This window comes from Cervus elaphus, chromosome 7 (genome assembly GCF_910594005.1).
Source record: "Cervus elaphus chromosome 7, mCerEla1.1, whole genome shotgun sequence".
Classification (NCBI taxonomy): domain Eukaryota; kingdom Metazoa; phylum Chordata; class Mammalia; order Artiodactyla; family Cervidae; genus Cervus; species Cervus elaphus.
The window spans coordinates 17,592,630-17,616,824 of record NC_057821.1 but is presented as its reverse complement, the minus strand read 5'-3'; the positions used below and the strand labels follow the sequence as shown (position 1 = coordinate 17,616,824).

Genomic DNA, 24,195 nt, shown 5'->3' with positions numbered 1-24,195 from the left:
CCTTCTCCAGGGAATCTTCCTGACCCAGGGATGAAATCCGAGTCTCCTCATTGCAGGCGGACTCTTTAGCACTTAGCCACCTGGGAAGCTCTAGAATGCCCTTGATTGGAGCCTTTTCCCAATTCACTGACTACTTTTAATTTCACTTTTTAAAAAAAACCTGCATTTGTTTGTTTTGTATGAACCAACATATCCATCTTCCCTATTGGGATTTATCTCATACCTTTAAAGCCTAGAAAATCCTCTCCCCTCTAAAGGATGGATACATTCCCACTTGTCTTTTTGTGCAAGTGTTGTTTAATCCCCCACCTCCAATTTAACACCATCGGGAACTGAATTAATTTTGGTATGTTGTAGAAGATGTACCTCTAAATTTCATTTTTTCCCCCCAAAGAACAAATCAATTATCCCAAGATTATTCATAGATAATCCTTCCTGTCCTATTTGCGAAACGTTCTTTATTACTTGTTAATATCTTTTACATCGGCGGGTTTATTTCTTCCTGGCTTCCTGATTTCTTTATCCTGTTACCATCTTCACTCCATTTCCACCTGAATGGTTATTTTAATAATCTTGTCGATGGCACTCTCCGGTGTCCTGAGGGACCCCCTGAAGCCCAGGTTGAGCTCCCACCCCTTTCCCGCGGGGCAGCCTGGCGGCCTCGGGCGCCACGTGTTCCCAGGCGCCACCCGGGCCCAGGTGCTTGCAGTCTTGCAGTCTCAGTGGGTTCCCGCCGGGAGGGGGAGGGAGAGAGGCAGGTGTCCTTAACGACTCTCCTGCCTTCCAGCCGGTGGAGGTGCTAGCTTGGGCTCAGTTACCACAATACAGATGGGGAAGAGCCCTTTGGCTTGCTTTGTTTGTTTTTGAGTTTCAAGATCTTCTCAGAATAAGAAGGCTGAAGACCCCCACCCCCATCAGTGCCATCAGCAGCCTGCCTCACCTGCTGTCTGCTTGGGCCACCTCGAGTTGGGACAGCTACCCTTCTACTAGCCCATTCCCAGCCCCCTGACACAGGTTGGCCTGGAAGATTTCTTTGCCTGCTTTTAAATTGGTTCCTTCCTTCCAGTAGCCCCAGGAATCTCCCCCAACCCTGACCCCACAGCCTGGCAGATCCTAAAGATGCCCTCCCCTTAGGATGATGAGAATCCTGATTTTAGATTGCAGAACTGAATCCCTGCTCTGAGCTCCTCACTTGGGACAGAACCTGCCATTTGTAGATCCTCAACTTAGAGCCAGATGGTGTTCACAGACATCTCATTTAATCCTCAGTTCAACCGCTCATCACAGGTTATCATCCCAATTTTGCAGTCGAGGAAACTGAGGCTCTGAAAAATGCAGTTGCGTCGCAGAGGATTCTCTGGTAGGCACGTGAAGTTGGGCATTCATTCCAGGCATGTGTTCATAGGTCTGTCTCTCTCCAAAGCTGTTTTCACAAGGTTGTGGGGAGAATTCAATTTAATACGAGGACCCACCTGACTGCTGGGCACACAGCGGATTATCCTTCTCCCCTCTGTTTTCACAGGCACAGGTAGAAAACCAAAGGCTGTTGTTAAACTGGGACGAGCCACATAGAATGTGAAAAAGAAAATTTAGGAAAAGTAGCAGTGCTTACTAGAGAAAATTGCTGATGCTACCAAGTAATTACTGAGTGTAAATCTGACCTATCTGATTCAACTGTAACCAGAGGGGCAAACAGGGAGTCAGCATGTGTGTGTCTACTGAAAAAGTGAGTAGAAGTTTCTTTCAGTAATACGGATGGGAGACTTCCGTGATGGTCCAGTGGCTAGGACTCTGAGCTCCCGATGCAAGGGGCCCCAGTCCCATCCCTGGTCAGGAAACTAGACCCCACATCCTGCAAACCAAGACCCAGTGCAGCCTTAAAAAAGTACTAACATGGATACCTGTTCCATTGATCAACTTAAAATCCTACAATAATTTTTATTTATTTACTTATTTTTTGGCCACACCCGGCAACATTCGGGATCTTAGTTCCCCCACCAGGGATCAAACCCACACACCCCACAGTAGAAGGGGGAGTCTTAACCACTGGACCACCAAGGATATCCCCTCTACAATAATATTTAGAATGAAAAATTAAAATCACCTAAATGTTCAATGTTAAGGTAATAATTGAATAAACTAGGATGAGTCTACATGATGAAATATTATGCAGACCTTAACATGTCCTTTCATTCAGACCCATTTATTGGTCTGTTTTATGCCAAAGATTGGGGCTGGACATAATAAGACAAAAAGAGAAACTCCTTGTGGTCATGGAAGGAGACTGACTCATAAGCAGATCAGGGACTTGGAGTATGACAGAGGCCGTGACTGAAGCATGTCTGTGTGTGTGTGTATGTTTAGGGGTAGAGAACGGGTACTAGAAGAGGGAGATTATTCTAGAGTTGGAGTGAAAATCAGGAAAATTCTTTAGAAGATGATGCTTGATCCAAGTCTTGATTCTTTCTAAAAAGTTTGTAATGTCACGGATGTGAACTTGGGCAAACTTTGGGAGATGGTAAGGGACAGAGTGGATTGGCATGCTGCAGCCCATGGGGTTGCCAAGAGTCAGACATGACTGGGCAACTGAACAATGACAGATGCCATGGAAAATTTTTATTATGATGTTAAAGCATTAAAAAAAAGAATATGTAGTATGGTCTGATGTTCATGGAGACACCACACCAGCTTGCGTTGCTTAATACCAAGTTTAATTTACATAAGAAAGATGTAAATTTTATTCTGTGTACACTATTGTTATTTTAGGGGTTCTGTTGCTCATTGCCAAACTAATCCTAATTAAAATACACCTTGTATGTGCCAGGGTCCTAGCAGAAACACTGATGGGTAATTCGATGAGAGTTTTTTTTTTTTTTTCATTTATTTTTATTAGTTGGAGGCTAATTACTTCACAACATTGCAGTGGGTTTTGTCATACATTGACATGAATCAGCCATGGAGTTACATGTATTCCCCATCCTGATCCCCCCTCCCACCTCCCTCTCCACCCGATACCCGAAGAGATTTTAATAAAGGGATTATTTGTAAAGGTGTGGGCAGGGTATAAAGAAATTGCTGAGGCTGCTGCAGCACCTCATGGCTAGTAATAGTGGGGTAGCCCCTGAGGCCAGAAGAGGAGAGGGGAGCAGCTACAGGAACCCAGAGCCAGAGAGAGCTGTGTGGAGAGGGTCCTTGACAACAGCTGTGACCTCCCAATAATGGAGGTGCTGCTGATCTGGCAGGGAGGGAAGCAGGAGAATAAAGGGCCTGACTTTGCCATCCTCCCATCCTTAGACCTCTGGCTGGTCCCCCACTGACTGAATCCAAGTAGGGGGTGTGGGAGTCCTCTGAGACTTTCCAGGGCACAGGGCTGGTGGGATGGGAAGGGGGAGGGAGAATCTGGAATGTCACAGAGAAGCTCCTCTTAATGTTTGTGCAGATGAAAAATCCATGTCCCCAGCACAGAGAACACTCAGGGACCCATCAACTATTGTATCATTGGGAAGTGATGTCGTATGTCAACTGAAACCTAAAATATTAGCTCCCATCAGTGTTTTTCACATAAGGTAGCAGGGGACAATGGGGGTTATGAGAACTAAGTTCATATTCACAGCTGCCTCCTTTTCCCTCCAATGATGTATTCTTTTTATCCTTTGCCAGCACCTTGGGTTCTTTACCTGGTGGTGACTCAAACCTTTATTCCTATGGGGTCTGAGTCCTTGAGAATCTTGACATAGTGGGTTGCTGAAGTTTTCTGTTAACCAGGACAACTGAGCAGAGAATTCTTTTTTAGGCAACTGACTCTTTTTAAAAAAAAACATTTATTTGACTGCGCTGGGTCTTAGTTGTGGCGTGGAGCAGTGAATTAAGAGGCACTTAGTGAATCCCCAGGGTTCCAGATCTAGTGCCTACTTCTACAGTGTGGTAGCAAGCAAAATTTTCTCTGGTAATTGAGATTAGTCAACCCAGATATTACACTAACCTCTTTCTCTGCCTGCTGGTTCAGTAGCATGAGAAACCAAAATGGCCAGGGGTCATCTCAGCTTTTCTAAATCATTAGTACTAGGATCATTCCACAGTGCAAGTGTTTCTCCCTTGAATGCTAGGATTGTCAAGCTCCCTGAGGTCAAGGTTATGGGGATGGGTAGCAAAAGTTCTTCCAGTAGATCCTAAACTTTAGCTATAATAGGGAAAAGCCAGCAGCTAGCCCCACCTCTTGGTTATATATATGTGTGTGTGCTCAGTCGCTTTGGTTGTGTCCGACTCTTTGCAACCCTATGGACTGTAGCCCGCAGACTCCACTGTCCATGGGATTCTCCAGGCCAGAATACTGGAGTGGGTTGTCATTCCTTTCTCCATGGGATCTTCCCAACCCAGGAATCGAACTCACGTCTGCTGCATCTCCTGCATTGCAGGCAGATTCTTTACTCACTGAGCCACCAGGGAAGTCCCAGTGTATTGTGTGTATATATGTATACACACACACACACATACACACACATACAGACACACAATTCTGGTTTTGGCTTAAAGAATACACTGTATCCTACAGGATAGAACGTCCACCTTGTAGGCTGCAGTTTCTCTGCTCTAACTGAGCCTAGAGCTGGCCCGTCCTCCATTCTATCAAGCCAGCTGCTCCTGGGTCATGGGGCACCTGGTAAGACTGGTGAATGCCTTGGGTGTGAGCTCATCTGTATGCTTTCTTGGCAATAATACATGTGCCCATGTTGAAGGCGATGTTATGTGGCATGCTATGGTGATGGATAAGGTATTCTGTAAGTCCATAAATAGCGGTGATGACAGAAGCACTGGAGGCAGCAGTGAATTCATATCTGGAACATGTGTCCTCTTGAAGATAAAGCACAGCCCATCCATTCTAGGGGGGCCCAATCAAGTCAGGATGAGAAAGGTGCTCTATCAGGCTGTAGGTAGGATGGTCACTCAGCACTGGCCACAGCCAGACTAGCCTCAGGGACCATGGGAAGTCCTCAGGGGAGACCATGTTATTAAGCCAAAGCTTAGCTGCCATGCCTGCTACCATGGGTCCACTGAACAAGCCCTGGAGTGCCTGGGGAAAAGGCTGACCGTGGTCCATAGCCTGTCATTTTTGCCCACTTGCTGACCATTCTTTCCCATGCTTTATTCTGGGTCATTCTTTGGTTGTTAAGCATTCTTTGGTTGTTAAACCTGCTGTTTATCCCACTAGGATACCATTATTCTCATCAAAGCTCAGGGAATTAAGTTTCACTATCTGGTATCCCTCATTAGCATCTCCAGCCTACAGAGGATGGCCATCAGAGCTAGTCTAGGAGCTGGTGGCCCTCACCAAGTCTTTTTTTTTATTTTTAGATTTTATTTATTTACTTATTTTTGGCTATGCTGGGTCTTTGTTGCTGAGTGTGGGCTTTCTCTAGTTGTGGCGAGCAGCGGCTACTCCCTAGTTGTGGTGTGAGGGCTTCTTACTGTTGCAAACCACAGGCTCTAGGGCATGAGGGATTCAGTAGTTGTGGCACATGGGCTCTAGAGTGAGCTCACAGCTCAACGACTCCAGAGCACCAGCTCAGCAGTTTTGCCGCACAGGCTGCCTTGCAGCGTGTAGAATCTTCCCAGACCATGGATCAAACCCATGTCCCCTACACTGACAGGGGATTCTTAACCACTAGACCACGAGGGAAGTCCACCAATGCATTTCTTAATCCTTTGGTAAAAGGGAGTATTTTCCAGACTGCCTTAAAATACATGTCTAGGAGTAGTTAAGCAGATTGCACATAATAAATTCAATCCAGCATTCCCATCTCTGAGATTTTGGATTCCTTCCTCTATAGTATGCCAGGGAAATTCTGGCATTTCAAGTTTATTAACTCTAGGCTACCATTAAGTCCAGGCTTTAATTAAGCATCTTAGCAGACTATTAATTCCTCTCCCAGGTGCTTGAGCCAACACATAAAATCCCAAATCCTGTATGAGCATCCATGGCCATGAGTTTGGCCAAACTGTATCTTATATTCCACCCTCCTGGGTCTATTTCCCTTAGAACTTCTCCCACACATGCTCCCATGGCTCCTGCCAAGGCAGTTTGGCAGGGCCTGTGACTCTGTCTGGGCTTTCTTTTCTCAGCGTGGGCCTTGTGCTCCTACACCCAGACTGTGCTGAGATTTAATTCATGAAGGGCCTGGGGTCAGAAGAGATGGAGGGTGAGGGGTTCTGAGACTGGCCTCCTAGAAGACAGGATCACGACAAGAGGAGGTTGTCTCTACAGACAAGACACTTCAAGAGAATCCGGGAATTCAAGTTCTTAGTCTTGTCCATGTCTGCCCAAATGTCCCCATCTCAAGGTCCCACCCTTTCCCATCAATGCCCTCATCTTAGCATAAGAGACCTAGAGGGGTGAATTTTTTTTTGGCTATGGCTTGCTGGATCTTAGGTTCCCAATTGTCAGTTAAAGCTCAGAGTTACAATCACTGAACCGCCAGGGAATTCCCTAGAGGGCTGAGTATTTAATAAGCTATATAAGCCCTCTCTTGGAGATGCAGGTTCAATCCCTCGCAAGAAGATCACCTGGAGAAGGAAATGGCAACCCACTCCAGTATTCTTGGCTAGAGAATTCCATGGACAGAGGAGGCTGGCAGGCTACAGTCCATAGGGTAACAAAGAGCTGGACATGACTTAGTGATTAAACAACAACAATGAACTCTATCTGTAAAAGGTGAGGGACTCCTTCAAGGTTCCATCAAGGAGTCCACATTGCTCACTCACTTTCCTCATCAGGCACTGGTAACTCCCAGATCTCCTTTCCCCTGCAAGTGTTCCCCATGGCCATCAGAAGGTCACCCTGAGGACTGAAACTGACACAGGCCACAGAGAGAAGGTGAGTTCTCCCTTCATCCAGTGTTCGGTTAAAAACCCTAACTGGAGTACTGTGTAGTCTAGGGCTCAGTGCCTGTAGTTAGCACAGATCCCACAAGTTCAAGAGCGCAGTCCCCAACAAGATTGTGCTTAGTTCAGATGCCAACTGCAAATTCAGAGTCCTGGGCCACAGGCCCTTTTGACTCACTGGGTACAAATTTGTGAGATGCCGCAACCCCTCGAGTTCAATAATTCGCTAGACAACTCACAGAATTCAGGAAAGTTCTATTTTAAAATTATGGTTTTGTTAGTATGTGTGAGTGTGTGTGTGCATGTGCACACACACCTTCTCAGTCGTGTCTGACTCTTTGCTACCGCATGGACTGTAGCCCGCCAGGCTCCTCTGTTCCATGGGATTCTCCAGGCAAGAATACTGGAGTGGGTTACCATGTCCTTCTCCAGGGGATCTTCCCAACCCAGGGATCAAACCCACATCTCTTGTATCTCCTGCATTTGCAAGTGGGTTCTTTACCAGTTGAGCCACCTTTTGTTAGAGAGGATATCAACCAGTGAAAGTGTGTGTATTAGTCACTCTTGTGTCCAACTCTTTTTGACCCCAGGGACAGTAGCCGGCCAGTAGCCTGCCAGGCTCCTCTGTCCTTGGAATTCTCCAGGCAAGAATACTGGAGTGGGTTGCAATTTCTGGCTCCAGGGGATCTTCCCAGACCAGAGATCGAACCCAGGTCTCCTGCATTTTGGTGGAATTTTTACCTTCTGAGCCACAGGGAATCAGAAGGACCAGTCAGATGAAGAGGCACCTAGGGCAAGGTCTGAGAATGGCCTGCATTCAGGGCTTCTGTGTCATCTCGTGGAGCCAGGGCATGCCACCCTCCCGACACACTGATGAGTTCACCAATCCGGAAGCTCCACTGAGCTTCGTGTCCAGGGTTATTATAGAGGGTTCATTCCACAGGCACTGCTGATTAAATCATTGGCTGGAGGCTGAACTCAGTCCCACTTCCTGGACCCCCCATGGCTCAAAGCCCCAACTCTCTAATCATATGACTGGCCATTCCCAGTCCTGAAACCCCTAAACGAGTCACTTTCTTGGCATAAACAATCAGGGACCACCATGAATATCACTTGTAATACTTGGGAAATTTCCAGAATTTAGTCTCCTTGTGAGGAACTAGGGACAAAGGCCAAATTCTTTATTATACGACACTAGTGTGGTCAGTTTCCTCCAGACTGGTTTCTATAGCTCACCCTTTCCAACTTTTTGACAAATTTCAAACTGTTTAGATTCACCAATTCTTAGCAGTTTTGCCACATAAACCTTTTCTCTCTTATCATGACATTCACCCATAAGTACCTCAGCATGTATCTCCTATTCCCCACATAAGGAAAGCACAATTACTACACTTAATTAAACACGGATATAACATTGTCATCTAATATATAGCACATATTCAAAATTTCCCAAAGATAAAATGTCCTGTGTAACTGATTTCTCTCTTATCTTCCTCCAATCCAGGATGCACACTTTGCATTTTTCACATCCCCTTTAGTCTGACATAGACCTTCAGTCTTGCCTTTTTCTTTCTGTCTTTGTGTTTTATGACCTCAACATCTATAAAGCGTCCAGGTCAGTCATTTTTTAGAATGTTTCCTACTGTGTCTATTCATTTCCTCCAGTTTAGATTCAGAGCGAACGTTCTTGGCAGGAACGCTACAGAGATGGTGTTTCTAAACCTGTAGTGTGCTTCCATCACTTCAGGAGACAGATGAAGCTAGCTTGTCCAATTAGTAGTAATTAAGCTTTGCTCGCTTGATTAAGGCGGTGTACGCCAGATCAGGCTAGCTTTCGATAAACACAGAAACCTGGGTTTTATTGGCATTGACTTCCCAAGCAGCTGAAGGGAATGTAGCCCTCCTAGCCTGCCTTCATCTTCACTCCTCCACTCTGAACGCCAGGAACAGTCTCCACCGCAGGACGTGGGGGGAGAGTCGCGAGGCCCTGCCGGGGCGTCGCTTGTTCCCAGTTATCCTGAGGCCAGCGGAGACATCGCCTCCGTCATTTTCTGTCTGGCACTGCTGGGCCCGGGATGGAAGTTATCCCTGCACCCCACCACGCGCCACGTGTCTACGCAGTAATCTCAGCCTGTGCGTGAAAGCAGGTGAGTTGCCATGGCCAGGGCATCTGTGCAAACTAGGGTCTTTTTGCTTGTATCGGCGTGTGCGCATACAATTCCGTTCTGTGCAAGCCTTCCCGGCTTAATTCTTTGTCAGGGGCTCTGGGTCGAGCTAAGGGCTCTATGTGTGAGTAAAGCGTTTCGGCGCGGAGCTTGCCCCCCGCTCTCTGGGCCACTTGGTACGGTCTGAGCCCCCCTTCACTTCCTCCGGCGGTGGTTGCGCCCACCCAACCCGGAAGCGCCCAGGCTCCGCGCCCGCCATGGAGCCTCCTGGCTGTCGGAGCGAGTCCGGCCCAGCTCCCTCGCCCGCGGAGTCAACGCCGGCCTCGGTGACACTTGCGCAGCTCCTGCAGCTGGTCCAGGAGGGCCAGGAGCTCCCCGGCCTGGAGAGGCGCCAGGTCGCGGCGACCCTTGACGAACCCACAGCGTCCCGACTCCCGCGGAGACCTAAGCCCTGGGAGGCCGCGCGCTCCGTGGAGCACCCAGCGCCACAGTTCCAAACCGGGGACGGTGGGCAGAGGAGCCGCCTGGAGGACCCTGGCTCGGCCGTTTCTGAGGCTCGAGGTCCTTTGCAGCAGTGAATGAAAAGTTTTACTGCCCTGTCGACAAAGGACGCTGCAGCCACCCATCCGCCAGTACTGCAGCCCCAAGGGACAATCCCCAGAATGAAGGAAATTGGCCTGACTACTATTGAGCCCTCAGCCACTGCAGACACTCCCAACCGTGCACCTCGAGGTGCCTGCGGATAGGAAAGAATAAGATACTGGCCTTGGATAGCTAAGGTTCATAGCAAAGGAATGATTTTAGTGAGGCCGGACTCTTAAGACTTCCTATGCATGAGAAAAGCTAAACTCTTTAACGTGAGCCGTCTGGTTTGCTTTAACGGTAATCTTTTGATGGTTTGACTACCCGGTTTTGTTGCAAAACTCTTGTATATCCTACACAGCAGTCCCTCAGAGCTATGTGAGGCTGCCTCCTGGGTTTGAGTTCTCAGTCTGCCAAATAAAACTATTTTCCACTTTTAGGTTTTGCTTTTTTTTTTTTCTTCCAGTCCACAGTTTTGATGACCACTGAGAGAACCCAGAGAAGACTTCTTTCCTTCGCCTGAACTCTACGGGGAAATGGAGCCTTGGTACTAGCAGAGTCTTCTTGTGCCCATCCACCTCCTCCTAGAGTTCAGACGAATTTGGGTGAGTCTCTCCTTGTTCTCGGATCTCCTGATTTTTGATGGATTATCCCGAGCTTTGACTGGCAATGTCTAACAGGTACCTGGCTCCGCAATTGAGAGATATTGGGGAGTGACCTCCCTAGTTGAAAGATACTAGAGGAGCTCTGTTGAAACACACTGGAAGAAAGTACGCTCCAGCTGAAAGATACAGAGGAAGCCTGGTTGAAAGACACTGGGATTTGCCCCGTAGAAAAGATAAGGAGGAGTCTGGGCTGAATGTTTCAGTAAGAGGCTGACCTGAGGCCTTCCTCAAATTGCATACCTTAAAAAGAATTCTTTGGGATAAAAGATTTAAAAGTAAATCTTATCCCCGAGAAATTCACCTTTAAAATGGGAAATAGAAAAAAAAAAAAAAAAGGGGAAATAGATTCTCTCAAACAAAAATGAGGGACATCAGAAAACCCACCTCAGACTAACACTCCAGCCAGATTTGTGGATGTACAGAGTTCATACTTGCCAGTACCTACTTAACTGGCAATTAAAGGAAATCCCACCCTGAAAATGACTTAAGTTGGGGCTCTTCTATTGACCATGCAGTTAAGTTAGAAAAAGCCAGCTTGATTAAAAAAATCTGAATTCTGACCTTAAACAAAAGCCCTTGTAGGGGGAACTTGCATTTCTCTCTGTCTTTGAGATGTAAATATTCTACCTCATCTTTTTCAGGCCTTTTGTGTTAGGCCTTTTGTGTTTTGAGAACTTGGTCTTTGCCATCCAGAAGGTGCACATATGGTGTACACTTGGCAGACCAGTCATATAGACTGGGATTCTGAGCAGTCTTTTGTCTGACTACCAACTCTGATGGGCTCTTTGCCATATATATGTATTTTTTAATTGGGGAGTAGCTGCTTTACAATATTGTGTTGGTTTCTGCCATACATCAACGTGAATCAGCCATGGGTATACATATGTCCCCTCCCTCCGGAGCCTGCCTCCCTTCTCCCACCCATCTAGGCTGTCACAGAGCGCTGGGTTGATCTCCCTGTGTCACACGAGATTCCCACTCGGTATCTGTTTTCCATACGGTACTGTATATGTTTCCATGCTGTTCTTTCAATTCATCCCACCCTCTCCTTTACTGTGTCCACGTGTCTGCTGTCTCTGTCTGCTGCTCCATTGCTGCCCTGTAAATAGGTTTTCAGTACCATCTTTCTAGAGTCTGTATGCATGTGTTAATACACAGTATTTGTCTTTCTCCTTCTGACTTACTTCACTCTGTATAGTATGATCTAGGTTCACCCACCTCATTAGGACTGACTTGAATGTGTTCTTTTTTATAGCTGACTAATATTCCATTGTATATATGTACCACAATTTCTGTATCCATTCATGTGTCGATGGACTTTCAGTTGCTTCCATGTCCTAGCTATTGTAAAAAGTGCTACCATGAAATATTGGGGTATAGGTGTCTCAATTATGGTTTTCTCAGGGTATATGCCCAGTAGTGGAGTTGTTGGGTCAAATGGTAGTTCTATTTCTAGTTTTTTTAAGAAATCTTCATACTGTTCTCCATAGTGACTATGTCAGTTTTCATTCCCAACAACAGTACAAGAGGGTTCCCTTTTCTCTACATCCTCGCCAGCATTTGCTGTTTGTGGATTTTTTAATGATGGCCATTCTTACCGATGTGGGGTGATAACCTCATTGTAGCTTTGATTTGCATTTCTCTAATAATGAGCAATGTTGAGCATCTTTTCATGTGTTTGTTGGCCATCTTTATGTGTCCTTTGGAGAAATGTCTATTTAGGTCTTGCGCCCATTTTTTTGTTTGTTTTTCTGGCATTGAGCTGCATGAGCTGCTTGTATATTTTGGAAACTGACCCTTTGTCAGTTGTTTTTTTTTTGCAATTATTTTCTCCCATTCTGAGGGTTGTCTTTCAGTCTTCTTTATTGTTTCCTTTGCTGTGCAGAAACTTTTTCTTTTAAGTTGTGTTTCTTTACTTTTGTTTTTATTTTCACTACTCTAGGAGGTGAGTCAAAGAGGATCTTGCTGTGATGTATGTCAAAGAGTATACCTCCTATGTTTTCCTCTAAGGCTTTTTGTCATCTTAACTTTTGTGATGGCAGCTGGTACCACAAAGGCCTTTCCTTTCCTAGACAATTTTTGGGGAATACACTTTCTGGGTCTTGTTTAGGTGGCATCTTCACACACTCTTGTAGGGAATGCCTTTTGCATCTTACTGGTTTGAGTCACTATTAAGATACCTCTCATTAATGGCCAGATGATGGACCCTTTAAATTGGAGAAACTCTAAATTGGTGAAATTTTAGAGAGCTTTCATTATAAACACTGTTTTATTGGTATCTGTGAGGAGAAAGGAAAGTGGGAAAAAATAGGATGGTTAACCTAAGAACTCCCTTAGTTTAAAACAAACAAGGTTTGGGAAGCCTTCTTGTGGCCTCTTCTTCCCTCAGTGGGTCTTATAGATGATAATAAAAACATTGGAATAATTAATTAGGTTGACTAACAGGAAAACAAAAAACTGAAGGGAAAGTCTACAGACTACCCCCCAAAAAGGTGAAGATTTTAAGGTGACTGGTCCCAAATGGATAAAGAAATCTTTAGATGGTTACTTGAAAGTGGGATAAATAAAACAGATGTTAACAGGATTAAATCAAAGGTTTGATAAAACACTACCTAAGGTTGGATGGGCCAAAGGGACTCACTAGTGGTCTTCAACTTTAAAGGGTACCAAACAAATCCACTCTATTTACCCCAGTTAAAACATATATTTAAACGGCTGAAAAAAAATACACTGAGCTGCCTGACCAACAATTATTTGGGGTGACAGGCTAATTAATTAAGTTAAAAGATTGACAAAAGGGCCTGAATCCCTTGGCTTGTCTGGGGACTCCAGAGCCCCAGTATAAAAATACAAAGTAGGTAAAATAGTCGGGGGAAATGAAGAGTTCTAGAATTCTTGTAAGACCAAAACTTGTTGATTGGGTCCTAATGAAAACTAAAGTTAAAGGTATAAAGGTTGATAGAATTGAGATGAAAGTTAATAAAAGCTGTTTTATTTACATAGGCTTTATATTTGATAGTTACATCTCTTTTGCTTAACTATATTGTGGAATAGACATGTTTTGCTGGGGAATGCTTCCCTTGCTTGATATTATAAAAAGGGGCATATATATCTACCCCTCAGGAAATGTTAAACATGCTAAAGGGAATCTGAGGATTATCTGAGCCCATGCCATATAAAGAAAGAACCTGAGAAATCATATTCAGGAGCTAATAAGAGATTTTGCTCTGGGCCTAAACTATGCACTCAAAAAGAAAGCCTTTCTTGAATGTCTTTTGCAAGATTTTGTTATTTTAGTTGCTAAGTTAAGTCCAACTCTGCAACCCCATGGGCTGTAGCCTGCTAGGCTCTTCTGTCCATGGGATTTACCAGGCAGTGGATTGCCATTTCCTTCTCCAGGGGCTCTTCCCCATCCAGGGATGGAACCCATGTCTCTGTGTTTGCAGGCAGATTCTCTGAGCCACCAGAAAAGTTTTTGAAGGCATGATAAATTAAACCCTAAACTTCTAGAACACAGGACTCTGAAATTTAGAAATCTTTTCAAATCAATCTTTTAATATTATTTAGGTGACTAGTCAGTTCTTGGAAATTTAAAAGTTTTTGCTCACAAGTCTTGATAAATCAGAAATGTAAATACAACCCACAAGAGAAAAAAAAAAAAAAACCCCACAAGAACTTGAAACTCTGAAACTGAGCCTAATTGACTCAGAGAGAACCTGAAACCAAGGAGGAAAAAAGGAAAAGGTGGCCTTTTTTAAACTTAAACAGTTGCAAAGGCACCCTCCACCAAAATCTAATTCATAGCCTTCTTAAGGGTTTATCAAGATCAAATGCAAATCTTAAAAGTCTTTTCCACAAATAATAAAGCCTTTGTCATCTTAGCAAGCAAATTTAATTTACTCCCAACTTATTTATGAACTAGTAAGCTTATATTGTAATAACTGATTCATAACTAAGTTTTAAAGTGAAGCTGTGAGACCTCTAGTTTGTTTATGTGTCCATGTGTACATTAGTAAGAGACATTATTATGAGATGTCTCTACCTCTAGGAAATATTAAAATTAAATTTTAAAAAGAGCTCTATGTAATTGACTTAAAAAGTAAGATGTTATAAACTAAATATTTCTAAATTTGAAAAAAACTGGCCAGAATGAATTTCAGGTTTACATGATCTAAGAAATATTCAATATTAATGTCTCACTAAAAAATGTTTTATTGACATATCATTACTTATGAAGTGTTAGTTTCAGGTGTTAGTGCAGCACAGTGGTTCAGTTTATATACATATATATACACATACAAATAGATATATATATTTTTTCTTTCTCAGACTCTTTTCCGATAAGGGAAAAGAAAATATTGAGTATAGTTTTCTGTGCTATACAATAGGTCCTTTTTGGTTATCTATTTTATATATAGTATAAAATCTGATATTAAAAGTAGCTTAAGCTTGCTGGCTTAATCAATATAGACATGTCTTACTTTATTGTACCTAGGTTTACTAAAGGTCAATAGATTCATGTTTCTGTTATGGTTTGTCAACAACACATTTACTTGGTATGGCAGTATTTTTTATAAGTTGCAAAATAAAGGTAACTATGATGAGAGTTTCAGGTGAACTCTTTTAGAAGTGATTATATCTTGGCTATGTCTATCTAAAAGTTTCTCCAGAGTTTTGGTAACTTGAGTTTTGCTAAGTTAACTGAGGAGAATGTACTGAACTTCCACATTATTTCAAATAAGAAAATGCTGATACATTAATTGCTAAACAGGTCTACCACTTTTCTTAGGAGAAGAAAACTAAGGGTTTATTAGAAACACATCTTGTACCACATTGAGGAAAGAAGTCATGGTATATGTTTCTAAAGGTTTTGGAATATTCCAATCAGGGAAGGCTAATGTGACAATTTATAATTACTTGCTGCTTGTTGGTTTTTGCTAGTGATTAAGGGTTTTTTAAAAAACATATTTATTTATTATGTATTTGGATGCCCCAGGTCTTCACTGGGGCATGTGGGATCTATTCCCTGACCAGGGATCGAACTCTGGTGAGTGCAGTCTTAGCCACCGGCCCACCAGGGAAATCCTGAGATTAAGATTTATAATGGTTAAAGTTGTAGTATGTAATTAGAACTACTAAAGATAATAAGGGAACTATTTCAGTATGCAAGGGAAGTAGGATGTGTGTTTTCAGCAAAAGAAGGTATGAGGAATGGAAATACATTTTATTAAGGGGAAAGAATGATTCTCTACAGCTGGTTATCTTTGGATTAAAAAAATGGACAAATTAATACAAATACAAAAAGTTGTAGAAGATTTGTTGGAAAAAAAAAAAAAAAGCAGCCATGAAAAAGTTTTGTACATGGGCAGGCTCAGATTAGATAAATTAGGTAAATGTATAATGTTATTAAAAGTAGGCTGGTGCAAGCTTGGATTTGATTTTGTCTGTTAAGAGAATGAAGTTTTCTTGATATACTGCTTTTGGTAACCGATTGTGTGAAGTTTTTTTAAGTGTTCCATTTTTTGTTGCTTTTTAAAAAAAAATTTTGTTACTTTGGTTAAGCGAGTATTATTTTACAGTGACCTATGATCCTATTTGAAACGGTTAGTTGCTCAGTCGTGTCTGCTTCTTTGTGACCCCGTGGACTGTAGCCCTCGGGGCTCCTCTGTCCATGGGATTCTCCAGGCCAGAATACTGGCGGGGTAGACATTCTCTTCTCCAGGGGATTCCTAATCAAGGGATTGAACCTGGGTCTCCTGCATTGACAGGCAGATTCTTTACTATCTGAGCCACCAGGGAAGCCTGGGATCCTATTTGACCAAGTGTTAATATTTTTGACAAATTTCCCAAATATCAAACTTTAAAGGTTCATTTTCCTCTGGTTAAGTCTGGGATGTTTCAAATGAACCGTAAGGCATCTTAATTAGCCTACTAGGCTAATTAGGCTTATTTGATATGTTCCATTACTTAAAAAATGTTGTCAAATGATTGGAGATGAACCCAAGGTTATATTATATGGATAAATGTTATATTCCAAGTTTTATATGAATTTTCTAAAATTCTGATATGCTTTGGTATAATGTTATTAGTCATTATAATTCTAGCTATTATCTTAAAATGTTATATGTCACAGAAATATCCAAGTTTCTTGCCAGTTGCATTGCAATCAGATCTTTAACCATGCCATTTAAGTTATCATTTGTTGACAGTCATAGTTTTACGCTTCTATAAAATGAAAATCTTTTAAAAAATTCATAAAAAGGAATTTTGACAAATGTAAGTTCTGATAACTTTTAGATCATACCACTGAACTGGGTAAGAAATTATAAAACTCTAATGGAAAACCTGAGTACTTCATCCAGATCATCAGAAATTAATTACGTAGGACTGAATGAACTGGTAAATAAATATTATTTATAATTTTATGACTTTTTCTGCAAAATACGGGCTTTAAATCTTTATTTTCCAGAAAAACCTTTCCTCTGATGTTGATTAAGTATATCTTTATAAAGATGAAACATTTATCTTTTTCTCTACCTAATGCTCTCAGAATTTGGCTTATCCAGCTAGGTCTCCTGTGGACTTGATGGCTTATTAAAACCAAATTACAAGTAGTTATAGGCTTCCCTGGTGGCTCAGATGGTAAAGGATCTGCTTGCAACACAGGAGACCTGGGTTCAATCTCTGGGTCAGGAAGATCCCCTGGAGAAAGAAATGGCTACCCATTCCAGTATTCTTGCCTGGACAGTTCCATGGACAAAGGAGGCTGGTGGACAACATTTCATGGGTCACAATAAGTCAGACATGACTGAGTGACTAACATGTTCACTTTCATACTAATCATTGTTTTAATTTGTTCTTTGTTTTCAGATTGTTTATGGTTTGTGTCTCTCTCTGTTGTACTATGATCTTATTAATGTTAATAGCTCTATTACTTATCCCAGCTAGTTTATAAGACTGCCCCTTGCATTACTCAATGTGTAACCAGGTCTCTAACAAAATTAATGATGGCTAAACATCTTGAGGAAATAGATCAATGATCGTAATAGTGTGATTCTAGATACGGGAAGAAGCAACAATGAAAAACCTTTCCTCGATCATGATAGACTAGTAAGACAAGGGATCCAGAGAATTTTAGATTGTCAACAGGGCCTGCTCCAAGAAAACTTTTCAACACATTGAGTAGCTTATCAACAGAATCTTGGCCTGATCTAGGAATGAGCCTTCCTAGCACCATGGGACCATGTTGGTCGTGAAATGTCTCCCAAATGTTGGTCGAATTTTATTACTAAGGGGAAGCACTGTAGACGAAAAATGTTGCCTGCCATATCAACAAACAAAAGGGGCTGTGGCCATCAAACCATCAGTTTCTATAACTGCCCCTGATGGTGAGCCCCTGAGGGAACTCAGGAGAGACAGGTGGGCTGTCTGCTGCCAGGCCCCACCTGGGTGCACCCTGAGGGAACTCAGGATGGGAAAGAACAGGATGCTGGTCCTGGATAGCTAAGGTGCACATCAAAGGAATGGTTTCAGTAAGCCCAAACTCTTGCATCTTCCCATACATAGAAAAGTATTAAATTCGTAAATTGAGATGTTTGGATTTTCTTTAACGGTAACCTTTTGATGTTCTGACTATCTGATTTTTATTGCAAAACTCCTGAATATTCTGGCTTCTTCCTTTCCTCTTTGGAGCAGTCTCTCGGACCTGTCTGAGAGGCTGCTTCCCAGGCTTGATTGCTCAGAACATTCACCAAATAAAACATAATTCTCCAATTTAAAGTTGTGTGTTTTTCTGAGATCTGGAGGAAATGACCGTGTCCCACATAGACTCAGACCTTGGGTACTGACCACTCTGCTCTTCTTCCTTTGTGCTTTCACCCCTACCTATCAGCTGGACTTAAGCCTCCTGGGAGCATCACTGCAGTGGTTTTGCATTTGTATCTTTGGACTGGGAGCCTCAGTTTAAAAAATTATCTTTTTAGACTCTGTTTCAGTCCTTATATAAATTGAAACAAATCTCATAACTTTACTACTTGTAGTGCATAGATATGTTTTCATTTTTTAATGCTACTTAGGAAACACTAAATGGTTCTGGCCCACAGGGAATGATTTCTTAGGAGTTTAGATGTCAGTGTTTATTTCCTGGTTTAGTTTATACATGGTCGTTGTGGAAGTGAATTTGGGATCCAAGTGGCATTTTGATTTCAGATAACCATTCTCCAGATAGGCAGTGTAAAAAAAAAAGGTCTGATGAGAAAACTTGGCCCTCGAATGACAATGAATGAAATCTCAAAGCATAAAAAGAGCCAGTCAACAACAACCCCTAGAACCCTAAGCTCTGAGAACCAGGTGGGTCAGGCAAAGGGGCTCAAGGGTCTAGAGCTGAGGAAAAGCTCTAACTACCTTTTAATGTCAGTCTGTTTAAATCAGCTACTTGGCTCACTATACCTACTCTTGCTTCCTGAAACTAGGTTTTTTTGTTCTACCTACACCTAGAACATATCTGGTTCATGACTCATGAACCTATATTAGCACACATTCATTAAAAGGACTAACTTTTCTCAGAAATAAGGATAGTCCCACAATTTGTTCAAGGAATGGTGTATATTATGGTGGATATAATTTTTTTTTTTTTTTCTTTTTCTTGGGGGGAAGTGATTGTTAAATAAATACACTCCACATTATTCAAAGTTCTATACACAGTTCCAATGATGAGGCGCACCAAGGTCTGGGAACCAAATCATGTGAGGAAGGGTGAGGGAACTGGGAGGCTCCACCCTGGGGAACTGGTGGGCACAGTCTTCAACCATCTGAATGACAATCCTCCCAGCAGCCTCTGGGCATCTAAAGCGAGGGGCTCATCACGCCATTCCCATCTCAGGTATGTTTGTAGCTCCAATGCCTCCTAGGACAAATCCAAACCCGAGTCCTCACGTGGCCTTGCCTGTTTCCCAGTGGGATCTCTTCCCCCGCTCTTTCATCTGTGGCTATCTGCCTTCCTCTCTGTTCCTCTAACGAGTCGTGTTCTTTCCTACCCAAGTGTTTGGCATGTCTTCTCCTGCTTAATGTCAATTTTCAGATTTCAGGTCAAGAATCTCTTCCTTAAGAAGCCCCCCAGCAGCCCTTCTCTGGATGGGGTCTCAGCTCTATGGTGAAACACAAGGTGTCTGGGGCCAGGTTTAAATCTCAGCTCTGTCACTTCTTAGCCAGGTGGCCATGGCAGTTACAATGTAACCAGTCTGTGCCTTAGTTTCCTCAAGCGGGATAATACCAGTGTCAACCTCGGGGTTGTTAGAATTACATGTATTATGTCAGAAAATCTTAATTAGTGGCATGTATATAAATAAGGGTTACATAAATGTTAGCTACTCCTTCTTTTACATTATCGTTGTTTCTATATCCATTCAAAGCAACTTGCAATTCTATGCAGTATTTTTTTTTTCCAAACCAAAGGTCAAGTTTAAATTTAATGACTTTGGTATTAACTATACACATACTAGTAAGTGCTAAGACTTAAAATCTTCCGGTTCAGTTGTGACTCCAGACAGGATCCAGAGAGGAGTTCTAAAATCTCTTCTCTGGGTTTTATGGAGACTTTCTTTACCCTCCTGTGTTAGCCTCTTAAGGCACTGTGTCAGCCTTAAAAGGGCACTGGAAAGGGCGGGATATAATTTTTAAAAGGATCATTTTAAAAGGAGCTTTTAAAAGAGGAGCATAATTTTTAAAACCTCCTTTATAATACTACTCAACTATGAGAGGCAGACGGGCAAGACTATATTAGTTCCATTTTATAGGCAAGAGTAGGAACATTCCCATATTTAGTATAAGATCTGGGATATAAACCCTGGGCTTCCACACTCACAACTGCTCTTTTCTCATGACTTTGATACATTATTTTAAATAAATCTGACTTCACAGTGCTTTATAGTATAAGATTAACATTTATTTCTGGCAGGTTAACTCTTGAGCCAATTAACTGTGAAATAAAATTCATATTTTATGGCAAGAGAAGAAAAATTTTAACAAAAAAAATCTCTGCCCTTTCACCTTCTCTCTCCCTCTACTGTGCATTGTGTATCTGCATTTTGCATCAATTGAAACCTTCCCTACCGGTTGAAAACCTTCCCCATCAGTCAAAACTGCCACTCAACAGTAAAGAGCAACATTCTCCTAAAACAACTCCTTAAAGGTAATATTCCTTCTTGATAAGAGGTCATTTGGTGCTCAGATCTGGATTATGTAAGTTGTCAACAATATGTCATTTAATGTACAGCCCTGTGTCTCAAAAAACTTATATAACTTGACTTCTTATGGGCATAATAGTTCTCAGAGCTTTCTGAGATGTTCTTCCTGGGTTATAATTCTCAAATTTGGCTCAAATAAAAGCTTAAGTTTCTCTATTAGATTTATTTTTCATTTCATTAATATATGCTTGGTATAGTCGACAGGCTGTCAAGAGATTCCTGCCAGAGGCTACCTGGGGTCTACTCAGAACCAGCGCTTGGTCCTGGCATGGGCCCGTTGAGCCCCACCAGCTTCTCAACACTCCTCAGTTCTTGGTAAGTTCTCCTGATACTCAGATCTCATTGTTTGGGTGTTGATCCTAAAATTTTTATTTCAGCTGGTTTTAAGACTTGCTGTCTTTGGGGCACTGGTGCATTTCCTAGGCACCTAGGGGGTCTGGGCAAGAGGACCAGGGAAATGTGTGCCTGGGTTTTGTCAAATTTGGCTTAAATTAAAAAAAAAAAAACAATGAGTTGATACACGGTCTGAACAAAATTTTACTAGTGAAATCAGAGGCCGAATTTTTCATCTCCAAAGAATAAAGGGACATTTTGCTCCTTCGAATTACAAGATACTCTTAGATGACAGATCTTCCGGAAGTGTTGAAGATCAGTTTTCATGACCTGTAGCAATCCCATAAGGAAAACCCACCATGATCATTAAGTAAGTACTGCTTATCTGGGGGCATGACAGAGGCTGATTGCCTAGTGCTTCAAGCACTCATGATGGTGTCATTGAGAGAAACTGAGCCACCTAAAAGAACTCAAACCAGGGAATTTCCGGATGGTCCAGTGGTTAGGACTTGGTGCTTTCACTAAGTTCCAGCAAACTGTGTGGTGGGGCAAAAATAATAATAATAGTAATAATATCTCCAGATCTTGGTAACTAGAAGTTAAACCAAGTCAAATTACGAGAATTCATTTGCTATCCAGGTCATTTCAAATAGGATGAAATCCCAGAACATTAACTGTTGGGGAGGTCTAAGTTTTTAAGAGAGGAAAATTAACACAGTTTGTCAATCAGGAAATGCCAATTTCACAGCAGTTTACAATTACTTGCTTCTTGGTTTTCACTAGAGATTTTTTTTTTTTTTTTGGTGGCCATACTATGCATGTCAGGTGGATCTTAGTTCTTTGACTAATAATCAAACCTGTGCCCCCTGCAGTGGAAGCTCAGAGTCTTAACCACTGGACAACCAGGGAAATCCCGAGATTTAAGGTTTTAAGGTTAAGAATTATAAGGGAGACATTTCAGGATGCAAGGAAGGTAGGATGTGTGTTTTCAACAAAGAAAAGTATAAGGAATGAAAATGCATTTTGTTAAAGGGAAAAAAAAGGTGGTATCCTAGAGCTGGTTGTTTCTTTATAGGTAGAGAAAGTTGTGGAGGTTTGTGGAAAACGACACTGTGAGAGTTTTGTGCAAGGTCAAGACTGGCTAAGACTGAACTTAATTAAGAAAAAGTTTTAAAGTGGTACAAAACCTGAATTTGGCCTTCTAAGAGGACAAATTTTTCTTAAAATATTGAACTGCTTTTGTTACTAGATTATGAGTTTGTATTTGAGTGACCTGAACTTGCCCTTGAGATCTTTCATTGTCACTTTGGTTAAGTGAGTGGGAATTGTTTCACAGTGACCTGTGATTCTGTTTGACCAAGTGTTTTAAAACTTTTTGATACTTTTGACAGCCTTTCCAAGGATCAAATTCTTTTTTTTTTTTTTTTCCAAGGATCAAATTCTAAGTGAAGTTTGTTTGACCTCTCTAGCTAACTTTGAGGTTTTTTGAGGTTTTTCTAAATTGTCCCTGGAGCACCTCAAAATACTTTTCTCCCCATCTCAGAAAGAGGAATATTAAACTGATTAGACTTATTTGGTATGTTAAATAAGAAGCATTGTTAAACAAGTGGTGATAAAACTTCTTAGGTTGTCATATGGGTAAACATTTTTAATAGATATATGCTAGAAATTATAAGGAACTCCTAAAATTCTGGTATGACCTGGTGATATCATAGATTTAGTGTATGTCACAGCAGTCAGTAATCAAGTTGCTTTTCAATTGCAATGTAATCAGTCTTTAACCTTGACTTTTAAAGTTTTTGTCATGTATAGCCAACTATATGGTCAGTTAACCACTTATATGGTAGAAATGAGGGTAATTTTAAAAAAAGATTGTTTCAGTGAACATTCTAGTTTTGTTAATTGAAGTATTTACTAAGACTCAGATAGCTCCTTTTAAGTTTAGTTATTAAAAGGACAGTTTTTGAAGTCTATCACAGTAATCTAACTTTGGGGTTTTTTTGTGTTTGTGTGCGTGTTTATTTGGGGTATAGTTGCTTTACAACAGTAATCCAACCTTGGATGAGATTGGATTCACCATCACGTGCAACCAGGACACTATTCATACTGGAAAAGACATGGGGATAAAGGATTCCTTAAAGCCATGTTAGAAGACCTTTCCTGAATGAACTGAAACTCCTGTTTTTGACACCTGACTTTAACTAAGACCAGCACTACCAGACCATGATAAGACATCCGAACTAAGACAGATGACCCAAGATTCTGGACCAGACTTGTATACTATTTTGACAATTGCTCTTGGTTTTGCTTAGGAACCAAGTGTATTTCTTGGGCTTAAACACGTGCAAGTTTCAAAAACCAATTATCTTAAGACAGTCCAACACTGTGCACGCTGTCACACTGCCAGTGTCGGAGACCCTTAACCAGCCGGTTAACAACGCCTCTTCTGCCATGTTGTTGTTGTGTAGTCACTAGGTTGTGTCCAACTCTGCGACCACGTGGACTGTAGCGCGCCAGGCTCCTCTGTCCAGGGGATTTTTCAGGCAAGAATACTGGAGTGGGTTGCCATTTTCTTCTCCGGGGGGATGCATTGGCAGGGATTCTTTACTGCTGAGCCACCAAGGAAGCCCTAATGGTTGTGGCACATAGGCTTAGTTGCCCCATGGCATGTGGGATCTTCCCAGACCAGGGATTGACTCCGTCTCCTGCATTGGCAGGTGGATTCTTTCTGCAATATATAATCCTTTACATTAGTGGCTGGTAGTTCCTACTAGGACCCAGTAATTTTGGTACAAGTTTATGACCTTAGCTCTCCCCAGGATGGTTAGGGGGATGCACAATGAAGTTTCCCCCGGGCTCAAGGATACTTACAGGCAGCCCGGGAAATAGTCCCTGCCATTATGTCTGCCTTCAGCACAGGCACACTGGTTTCTGTTTTCCAGTGATAGGACCATGTGACCATGGTTATTTGTTCCCTCATCCTAAGACCCATGAAGAGGCAAATTCCTGCTCTGAAGTTCAGATGTTTGACTTGAAACTAGGCCACATCTATAGTTTTCTATAAAATAATGGACATACACAATGTACATGCAAAGAAATTTAGCTCAAGTCCCTTATTGGACAATCTAGAATTGGCTGTCAGTCCCTGACGAACACTCTTGCTAGCATAACCCTCCAAGAGAGAACCGGGCTATGAGGACTTGGCATCAAGGGGCCCGATGGCACTGAAGCAGGCAAGCAGCCACCCGTGCTTTGAGGGACCAAACACTTGGTCACCTAACACTGTCAAAAGATTAAAGATTGACAGGGGGAAACTGTGAAGTACCT

General features: G+C 42.2%; 1 protein-coding gene, 1 long non-coding RNA gene and 1 other non-coding gene across 4 annotated transcripts; 2 read left to right on the top strand and 1 right to left on the bottom strand.

The window, feature by feature from the left end:
• Nucleotides 1-8,539: 8,539 nt before the first annotated feature.
• LOC122697087 lies at nt 8,540-23,433 on the top strand. Of its 2 annotated transcripts, XR_006341993.1 has the most exons (4): nt 8,540-9,026; nt 10,093-10,231; nt 20,733-20,850; nt 22,902-23,433. It is a non-coding gene; the product is annotated as an uncharacterized LOC122697087 (long non-coding RNA). The 2 variants fall into 2 exon arrangements; XR_006341992.1 differs by lacking the exon at nt 10,093-10,231 and having other exon boundaries at nt 8,551-9,026.
• Nucleotides 9,088-10,065, top strand: C7H6orf226 (chromosome 7 C6orf226 homolog). Its single transcript, XM_043907492.1, has one exon. It carries the CDS (start codon nt 9,302-9,304, stop codon nt 9,620-9,622), a length of 321 nt encoding a protein of 106 aa, XP_043763427.1. The 5' UTR covers nt 9,088-9,301; the 3' UTR covers nt 9,623-10,065.
• LOC122697920 lies at nt 19,822-19,943 on the bottom strand. The gene has a single exon (XR_006342246.1). It is a non-coding gene; the product is annotated as a small nucleolar RNA SNORA26 (small nucleolar RNA).
• Nucleotides 23,434-24,195: the final 762 nt, after the last annotated feature.